Below are 9,888 nucleotides of genomic sequence, written 5' to 3' on the forward strand. Positions count from 1 at the left end.
ATTCTCAGATGTTGTCTCTCAGGACCCATCTCTTTTTTCAGAAGGCTAACACTCTTTTCAGCAGCTGCTGACTGACAGCTGGTGGGAGGTGTGTTCTGGGCATCTGCTGTGCAGATCACAACCTGTGGGAGCGGGGGAGAGGCCTCCCACAGACAGGCTCCAAGCACAAGCTAACCCTCTGCATGAGGTCGTGGATCCAGCTAACCTGGTGACCCCACCGACATGACTGCTCTGCATTCACAAGACTGAATTTTGGTCACTGTGAAAGCAGGTTGTGAAATGGCCCTTGTGACACTCCCAGCTAAGCATCAGTGGCAGTGTGTAGAATTTGATTTCATCCACGCGGTGGTCTGTTCTTACAACAGCCCTCGACGCCCATCGTGGAGAAATCTTCCTTTTTGCTGACAACTTGGGAATTCTCCCCGAGGGAAAAGAACCTTGATTTGTAAGTGAATTTGCGATGCGTTTTCATACCAGTTTGGGAGGAGAAGACACAGAAGCTGGGCCGTGCTTACAGACAGATTGTCTCTGGTTTAGGGACCTCCTTTAGGATTGGATGAATGAATGCAGAAAGAAACGAATGGGTGAATAACAGGATGCCTACACTAGCCAATGGTTCTGTGCATCAGCATCACCTGCGGGGCGTGTTAAAACGCAGATATGGGGCCTCGCCCCCAGAGTTTCTGATTCAGTCAGTCTAGGAGGGACCTGAGACTTTGCATTTCTAACAAGTTCCAGGTCAGGTTGCCGGTGCAGGAAGCACACTCTCAAAACCACTGGCATCAGCCCTCAGCAGAGACCCCCTTTGGGCATGATTGTTGCGGCTGCAAACTCTCAGCCGGGGCCTGCCAGGTAGCTCACAGGTGCAGTCTAGAATGAATCCCCTGGCTTGGTGGTTGGGGAGCTCTGGGTGGGTTTCCCACTTTACCTCCCAGCAAACTCTCCTGGGTAGTGTTAGGGTGTTAGATTTGAGAGAGTTAGAGGTGTGTGTGTGTGTATGTACATCTGTGCTGCTCCCCTGACAGGTACTTCTGTCCCTTTCCACACCTCTAGTGCTGACTGCTGACCTTCTCCAGGGTCTCTCTCTTTTGACCGCTTCCCTAAATGCGTGCGAGTTTTCTTATCCAGCAAGAGGCTACAAACACCTTTGAGCACAGGTCTCAGCCAATCCTTTCCTGGCATTTGGTGACATCTAGTGGCTAAGTGGAGAATCTGCGCTCATACTTAGAGAACATTCTGGAAAATTAACTGAGCCACGGAGAAAGGAAAAACACCTACTTGTGAACTCCCTGAGAAAGCCTTCCTGAAGGAGCTTAGGAGGGCAAGGTAATGACTGGCTCGGTATGGCATGAGTCAAAGTGGATTTCTTGCTCTTTTGGCAGCTGTGACAGAAATTAGACGTCATTAAAGAATCTCAAATCACCTCTCATTGTACCCCCAGTGTGAATGATTTACTAGAAATGAGACTCAATAAAAAGTATCCTTGAATAAAATTGAATCAGGTAATACCAATTTGGTATTTGCTTCCCGTCTCAGAGCATTTCTCTGGGCCCCAAGCTATAAGCATAGCCAAAGATAACAATCCATTTCCCAGCTGGTCAGGAGAGCCACAAAACCAACTTGCAGAAGTTCAGGTGCAGCTGGTGGTGACCTGAGGGCATCCGGGCCTGAGGGTCATTGAGAGGTGTAATTGTTAACCGCAACTACATATACAGAAATGTAAGATAACCCCTGGTGTCACAGGCGTTTGAAGTCCTCGTGGGAGGTGCAAGATATTGTAAACAATCATATGCAATCTGTACTTTAACAGAAAGTTTAAATTGTTACGGGAATGTAGGGGAGGCAATCAGGAATCACGGAGCAAGCTGCTTCTTAAAGCCGCCGTTCTGGGCCTTTAGCCATTAGAGAGGGATGGGTCACAAAATGGGGTCATTGAAACCAAGAGCGTCAGCAGACTTTTTTTTTAAGATTTTACTTATTTATTTGACAGAGAGAGACACAGCGAGAGAGGGAACACAAGCAGGGGGAGTGGGAGAGGGAGAAGAAGACTCCCCACTGAGCAGGGAGCCCGATGCAGGGCTCAATACCAGGACCCCGGGACCACGACCTGAGCTGAAGGCAGACACTTAACGACTGAGCCACCCAGGCGCCCTGCAGCAGCAGATTCTTAAATACAAACTCAGAATTCCCGAATTTCAGAAACTCTAGGAGTGAGGCCCAGTAATCAGTGTTTTTACGAGCCCTGCAGATGATACTGGGGCACGCTAAAGTTTGAGGACGAATGGTTAAGAACAAGCTTTAACTACCCTGAAAAACCTTAAAGCGTGTTGACTCTATTAATAAATGCACGGAGACTGAATTATTTGTATAATAACATGGGCTTCCTTCTTTTTAAAAACATATAAAGGTCCCTTAGATCTTCCATTTATGATTAAATCAAAGGAAGGGGATTTATTTGCTTTTACTTCTGGGCTTTTGGAGAATGCTGTCTTGATAAAAGTCTAGTCTCCTGAGTAGCTCATTAGCCCTGTGGACATGGAGATGAGTTTAGAAACAGAAAAATACTCCACCTCAGTTTGAATTAAACAGAAATTAAAATAGCAATAGGATACCATTTTTCAACTAACAAATTAGCTACGATCAAGAATAATATGCACCACTGAGGAGGCTGGGGGGGGCGCATATACTCCTGGTGCAAACACAAAGTACCATAATCTTTCTGATAATGCAAATCAAAAGCCTTAAAAATGTGGGTACCTTTGACTCAGCAATTCCACTCCTAGGCATATAGTTTAGAAATAATTGATATATGCAAAAATGTATGTATAAAGATACTTTATGTGCTTATAAAAATTTTTTAAAAAACGATTTAAATTTCAAGGGCAGAGGACTTGTATCAAAGAAATGGTTCGGTATGCCTGGGTGGCTGTCGGTTAAGCGTCTGCCTTCAGCTCGGTTGTGATCCCGGGTCCTGGGATCGAGTCCTACGTCAGTGTCCATGCTCAGCTGGGAGTCTGCTTCTTCCTCTGCCTGCTGCTCCCCCCGCTTGTGCGCTCACACGTGCTCTCTCACAAATAAATAAATAAAATCTTTCAAAAAAATGGTTCATATGAATGGGAGGAAATCAGAAAGGGAGACAAACCATGAGAGACTCTGGACTCCCAGAAACAAACTGAGGGTTACAGAAGGGAAGGGGGTGGGAGGACGCGGTATCCGGGTGATGGGTATTAAGGAGGGCATGTGCTGTGATGAGCACTGGGTGTTATATGCAACTAATGAATCATTGAACACTACATCAAAAACTAATGAGGTACTGTATGTTGGCTAATTGAACATGACAAAAAAAAAGAAATGGTCCATATGATAGAACATTAAAATAATCACGCTGTACAAGATTTTTCCAGTTTTTAAAAGGAAGATTTATTTAACAAGTTTCACTTAGTACAATACATCTAATGGAAATCACAATACAAGGAAAGATTTAAATCAAAGCCTCAGAATCTCATACAAACGACATGACCAAACTCCTAAGGTATTGGTATTACATCTCAAAATTGTCCCAGATCTTTAAAAAAAAAAAAAAAGTAAAAGTGTACACTCACGTGCCTTACAGGATATTAAACCAAAAAGCTAGAATTAACAAACATGCCAAATGTTTTCACTTTGAATCGTAGACACAGCTCCTATATTTGAGTTTTACAGAAAAGCATGTTTCTCAACATGCATCCAAAGTTTTCAATGTATTGTGGTATAAGAGCAACATTTAACATAAGTGAAACTGCTTTAACCTAAATACGCTTACTGCTTAGGTACACTCCTACAACGTAACTAACTTGAAGAAAGCTTAAAATTGTTTTAACAGTTATGGTCAATACTGAACGTTGTTATTATACCCTAGATGAATGTTTCAGTGTTCGAAATTACTGAGCTTGAAGTTGTAAAACCTTGACTTCCACTTTACAGTAAGCATGAATCACAAGCCTGTAATGCAAAACTGTTAAACTTAATTTTTGTTTTCTTAAAAAAAAGAAAGAAAGAAAGAAAGAAAGAAAGAAAGAAAGAAAGAAAGAAAGAAAAAGAAAGAGAAAGCTGACCAAGAGTGATCAGAATCAATGATATTTCCCATTTACCAATCATACTGGATATACTAAACATCACTCTCATTCTACAACTCCCATAAATGCAGGGCTTTTATTTCTGTAATAGGTGTTTAGTGTTCCTTCACCTAAGCAAGGTTTGACTGATAGTCACTGGAGTTTTCCTGCAGAACTTGGTCGTATCCACTCATACTGCTCTGACCACCATAACCACCTCCATAGCCACCACTCAGCTGCTGACTAGCAGGACCCCCATAACTAGACTGGTTGGACAAGCCCATCCCTCCCATCATTTGACTACCATAAGCACCGCCACTTGCCCCTGCTGTAGAATTCAAAAAGAGTTCTACATAGCTGTGATCATATGCGCCCCCACTTGTTCCTGCAGTAGAATTCAAGAAGAGCTCCACATATCTGTGTTGCATATTAGCTTTGTCTTTTGCCATTGCTGCCACGGCATCTTCATGGGTAGCAAATTCAACATCTGCCTCACCAGTAACTCGGCCATCAGGTCCGATTTCAATGTGCACTCTCATGGGGTTAAGAGGTGAGAAAAAATTGTAAATATCATTCTCAGTGGCTCTGTAAGGTAATCCCCTCATGTGTACACAGTGCCCTGTGGTGCTCTGGAAACTGGACCCACCATCTCCATATCTATGATCAGACATTCCTGAAAAACAGTAATTGAGGTCTCTTCCGAATCTATCCGACCCAAAGCCATACCCATCATTATAGCCACCATAGTCGTCATAGCCTCCGTACCCTCCACCGTAGGCACCACGCCTCATCCTTTCAAACCCTGCCCCTCTGCCAATGCTATTATACCCTCTGCCAGCCCCCGGCCTATCATAGGGACCTGGCCGCTGCATGGCCATGAGCTTTCGAGGGGGGTCGTAGTGGGTTCGGACTTCAGCTCGGCTACTCTTGAAGATTTCAATGTACCTGTGCCCTATTCTTTCCTTGTGTTTCTTTAAGGCCTTCTCAGCTATCTCCTGGGAAGCAAACTGCACAAACGCCTCCCCTGTGCTCCGCCCCTGAAAGTCCACCGGCAGTGTCATCCCATTTGGCACAATTTCCAACCCAGAAAAGAACTGAACAATCTCTTCCTTGCTACAGCCAAACGGGAGTCCTCGAAGCCGGACGAAGCCATCATTGGCGGTGTCAGGACTATTCGGACCTGTATGCTTCAACACCCAGTCCATTTCAACACTGTTGGACTTGAAAACTTCAACGTATCTGTGTCCCATGGTTTCTCTGTCCTTCTTCAAAGCCAATTTCACTTCATCTTCGGATTCAAGTTCGACAAATGCTTCACCACTTGGTCTGCCTTCTCTGGTGTAGATGAAACGGATACCTGATGTGCCATTTTGGATTTTACAATCAGAAAAGAAGCGCATCACTTCATCAGCTGAGCAGGACCAGGGTAGGCCCCTGACCTTCACCACGAACCCCTCCCTGCCTTCTGTGCTCAGCATCATGGTGACTGTTGGGCTCTTGGTGGCAAGCTTGGCTCGATGCAATCCCGGTGTAGCTGAAAAAAATTAGAAGACTATTGTCATGGAAAAAAGTTCACAATACAGTAAGAGGAAAAAAGCAAACTAATAATATAAAACTCACATGGATAACTTTTTTCTAAAACACTCATATAAAAGACTACACCAAATTTCTAATTTGTTCACCCAATGAATATTTTACTCAATACCTATTACGTGTTGGATACCATTAACAGTGGTTATTTCTGGGCAGTAGGATTATGGGAACTTCTTGATTAAAGGAGTATTTTCTTTGGACATTTCTGTATGTTCTAAGTTTTCTACACTGAACATGTATTGACATCACAGAACATAAAAGGCATAAAAAATTAACAGCAACAAAATCACTGGAAGATGTGAACAAATATAAGATGGCTATCCCCGATTACATAAAAATGAAAAACTTCATTACATCAAAGGTAAGATTAAATAGAATTAAAAGACAAACAATACACTTGATAAGATACTTACACCAATACATTAATATCCTTATTATATAAAGAACTCATGCCAATTAATAAAATCAGGGAGATATTAAGGCCTAAGACATAAATGGAAAAAATTCACACATTCCTTTTATATTTTTCAGCTGCCAAGTTCAGGACTTGGCTTTGGGATACAAGGATCAGTAAGCCCAGAAAGTGTTTATGGTCCTACAGGGGCATTATACATCTTTACTAAAGACAAAAGGGCAAATAAACAGTATCCCTGCTATGACAAAATTCTGGCCAGGGTGAAAAGGTGGTATAAAACAGGGACTAGTTGGTCAATTCTAACAGTTGGCACAGAATTGTTAAATAAAACAGACTCACCAGTTCAAGGATCCACAAGTAAATTTTAAAAAAATTACGGATGGAGCATAAAATAGGATGAGGCTTGGCGAGAGAGAAGGCTGGCAAGGTAGACATAAGATCCCAAAGACCTTACTTGATAGACAAACCCTGAGGGCCTTCTAAGGGTTTTAAGCATGGGAGTGAGGGTAGGGGAGTGAGGGTAGGGGAGTGGGTGAAGGAGTGAGGAGAGGGAAGTGGGCAGGGGAGTGAGGGGAGGGAAGTGATGTAATCAGAGCCCTTTCAAATAATAGATCACCCTGGCAACAGTGTGGGACTCAAACAGAGGGGGTTGGTATGACACCAGCAAGATCAGCTAGAAACCCAGTCACTTTGAGGCAGGCATAAGGGATTCACCTAAGGCAACAGCAGTTTTTTTGTTTGTTTTTTTAAAGTATCTTATTTGACAGAGAGACAGAGAGAGCACGTGCGGGAGCATAAGCAAGGGGAGTGGCAGGTAGAGGGAGGAGAAGCAGGCTTCCCGCTGAGCAGGACCCTGGAACCATGACCCGAAGGCAGAGGCTTAACCAACTGAGCCACCCAGGCGCCCCAAGGCAACAGTAGTTTTTAAAAAACGAAAGGAGAGCGCCTGGGTGGCTCAGTGGGTTAAGTGGCTGCCTTCAGCTTAGGTCATGATCTCAGGGTCCTGGGATGGAACCTGCTCTCTGCTTGGTAGGGAGTCTGCTTCTCCCTCTCCCTCTGTCCCTCCCCCCCGCTTGTGCGCGCGCGCTCTCTCAAATAAACAAAATCTTAAAAAATATAAAAGAAAAAAGAAAGGAAAGATGTGATCTACGCATTCAAAGCAGTGGATTCTGCAGCACTTGATAACAGATTAAATACAGGGGAAAACAGATGTGAGGGAGGATACAGGAGAGTTGTCTGGGAAATGTTAAAACCTCATCAATCATCAGAAATCCAAGTTAAAGCCAGAATTAATCAACATTTTTCACCCACCAAGACAGTGAAAATTAAACAGGGAGGATAAGCCAATGCTAATATTCAGGGTTCTTGAACACTCCTAGAGGAGTGAAAGTAGACACAATATTTCTGGAAAGCAATTTGGAAACATGTACCACAGTTTTTGATATAGTAAATCCATTTCAGATTATGTGCCCTAAAGAGATGACCTGAAATTCAAAGATTTATGGAGCTATATATTCTTCAAAAGGTATTTTTTAAGAAAGAATACTGCACACTTAATTTTAAAATTATACAAGTATTTAATAACATGAGGAACTACATATGCTATAATCTTATGAACCAAGATCACGGCTGCTTTATAATCTCAACTGTGTAAAAAAAAAAAAACATATGTTCACATATCCTTTGACCCTACTATAATTCCTTCCAGGAACCTGGTCAACAGAAATACTCACAAATGGTCACTGTTATTGCACTGTTAGTAATGGCTGAAAATTAGAAACCTAACTATTCATCAATAGGGGAATGGCTGAATGAATTACAATATACTTTATCCTTAAAATGGAATCCTATGCAGCTGTTAAGAAAAAAGATCTGCCCTGACCTAGGAAGATTTCCAAAATGTATTAAATAAAATATGCATAGTATGATCCTACTTATTTTAAAATATAAGCATGCAGGTATATATGTATGTAAATGCATAGACGACAATCTGAAAGCACATAATACAAATTTGTGTTCTGAGAAAACAGGAACTGGAAGGTAAGGTGAGATAGATTTTCACTCTTTACCCAATATACTTCTTTCTAGTTTTAATTTTTTAAAAATCAGTCATTGGAGGGCGCCTGGGTGACTCAGATGGTTAAGCATCTGCCTTCGGCTCAGGTCATGATCCCAGGGTCCTGGGATCGAGTCCCGCATCGGGCTCCCTGCTCCTTGGGAGCCTGCTTCTCCCTCTGCTTCTCTCTCTCTCTCCCTCTCTCTCTTCCTCTGTCTCTCATGAATAAATAAAATATTTTTTAAAAATTTAAAAATTTAAAAAATAAAAATCAGTCATTGGAACAAAATGTTAGAAAAATATATATACATGGGAAATGCGGCAAATGTTAATAGTGATTGCTCTAAGTGGCAGGTTTCTGGCTTTTTCAATGTTATTTTTTCAATTTCTTGTGCATTCTTAATTTTCTGTGCGATTAATTTTATTTCAGCAAAAAATAAACTTAAACGTTTGCTTTTATAAAGTTCTAATTCTGTAATGTGCACGGCTTATCTGACATGGTCTGGAAACACTAGGCCTCTTGGAAAGAAAGTACAAAGTGTAATAACTGCCATAAAACTACACTGAGGATTCAACATTTATTAATTGCCTATTATATGCCTGGCACACTGCATCTGCAAATAACAGTCTCCCCCATAAACCATCTTCAGGTTTGAGTGACAGATTTACCGACTGGTTTTTTGCATGCCTTATCTCTTGGATGACCAATCCCATTTCATGTCACTGCAGCACTTTAGAAATTAATATCCCCTCCGTAGTGGCAGGGAGATTCTGCTTCATTACTCTATCTCCTGGGAAGGCCACCAAGACTAAGTTGCTTAAGTAGGAACCAGGATTCCATTTGTGGGTTAAGAAATTGTGTATTTATATGTGTGTTATACACATACTTTTTATACACCAAAATGCTGAGTAGCTACCTCCCGGTGATGAATTACGTGTATTTTTTTAAATTTATAGTATACTGCTATTTTTTGAATGTTCAAAACTGAACATGTAGACTATTATAAGTAGAAAAATAAACGTTATTTAAATATCCAATTCAGTAAAAACATTTATTGAGCGCCTCTGTCAGGCACGCATTTGCCTAGAAGTGACTCTACAGATATAATTCACTTGGTGCCTCCCCCTACAGACAGACAATCAGTGGGGACTAAGTGCCTGAATGGATGGAACAGCACTCCGGCCACTGGTCTCAATATTTGTTTTTCCTAATCCAGGGACGTGGTTTTCAAGCGTTTTCACCTTAGAGTTTCTCTTAAGGGTCCCCTGAGACCCGCCCAGACAGACAGATATACAAATACACATACACAGTCACGAACGTCCACCATTTCCCCACCAGGCGCAGCAAAGGCGGCTTCCCGGCACTGAGATGGGGGGGAGGGGGAGCGGGGGAAGGGAAAGCGGGGAACGAAAAAGGCGGAGGCGGCCCGCGGATCCTGCTTTGGTCTTCATCATCACCACCCTCGGGTCCCCAGTTCCCACCCACACACCAACCTCTAACGATACCGGATAATTTTCCTCCTTCTTCCCTCAAACGGCTATAGCGAGACGGTAGACGACGACCAGAACTACTTCTGCTCACGTAAGCGACTGATCACGTGATCACCTACGTCATGTGAGATCTCGGTCACGTGAGCAGCTCTCGGCTTAGACTCGGGATCTCTAAAGCGCCGCACTTCCTTCTGGTATGCAAACAGGGCGGGCCAATATCAAGAAAGGAAGAGTGTGAT

At 42.7% G+C, this 9,888-nt stretch overlaps 1 protein-coding gene across 2 annotated transcripts; it reads right to left on the bottom strand.

The window, feature by feature from the left end:
- Window positions 1-3,395: 3,395 nt before the first annotated feature.
- Window positions 3,396-9,785, bottom strand: HNRNPH2 (heterogeneous nuclear ribonucleoprotein H2). 2 transcript variants are annotated; one of them, XM_027607975.2, is made up of 2 exons: window positions 9,653-9,778; window positions 3,396-5,628 (listed from the first exon to the last, which is right to left on the bottom strand). In XM_027607975.2, exon 2 carries the CDS (start codon window positions 5,573-5,575, stop codon window positions 4,226-4,228), a length of 1,350 nt encoding a protein of 449 aa, XP_027463776.1. In that variant the 5' UTR covers window positions 5,576-5,628; window positions 9,653-9,778; the 3' UTR covers window positions 3,396-4,225. The 2 variants fall into 2 exon arrangements, with proteins under 2 accessions (XP_027463776.1, XP_027463777.1); XM_027607976.2 differs by having other exon boundaries at window positions 4,025-5,628; window positions 9,665-9,785.
- Between the last annotated feature and the right edge of the window lie 103 nt (window positions 9,786-9,888).

This window comes from Zalophus californianus, chromosome X, assembly GCF_009762305.2.
Source record: "Zalophus californianus isolate mZalCal1 chromosome X, mZalCal1.pri.v2, whole genome shotgun sequence".
Taxonomy (NCBI): domain Eukaryota; kingdom Metazoa; phylum Chordata; class Mammalia; order Carnivora; family Otariidae; genus Zalophus; species Zalophus californianus.

Bases quoted from the DNA above. Each gene is read 5' to 3' on its own strand.
- HNRNPH2 (XM_027607975.2), bottom strand. From the start codon at position 5,575: ATGATGCTGAGCACAGAAGGCAGGGAGGGGTTCGTGGTGAAGGTCAGG.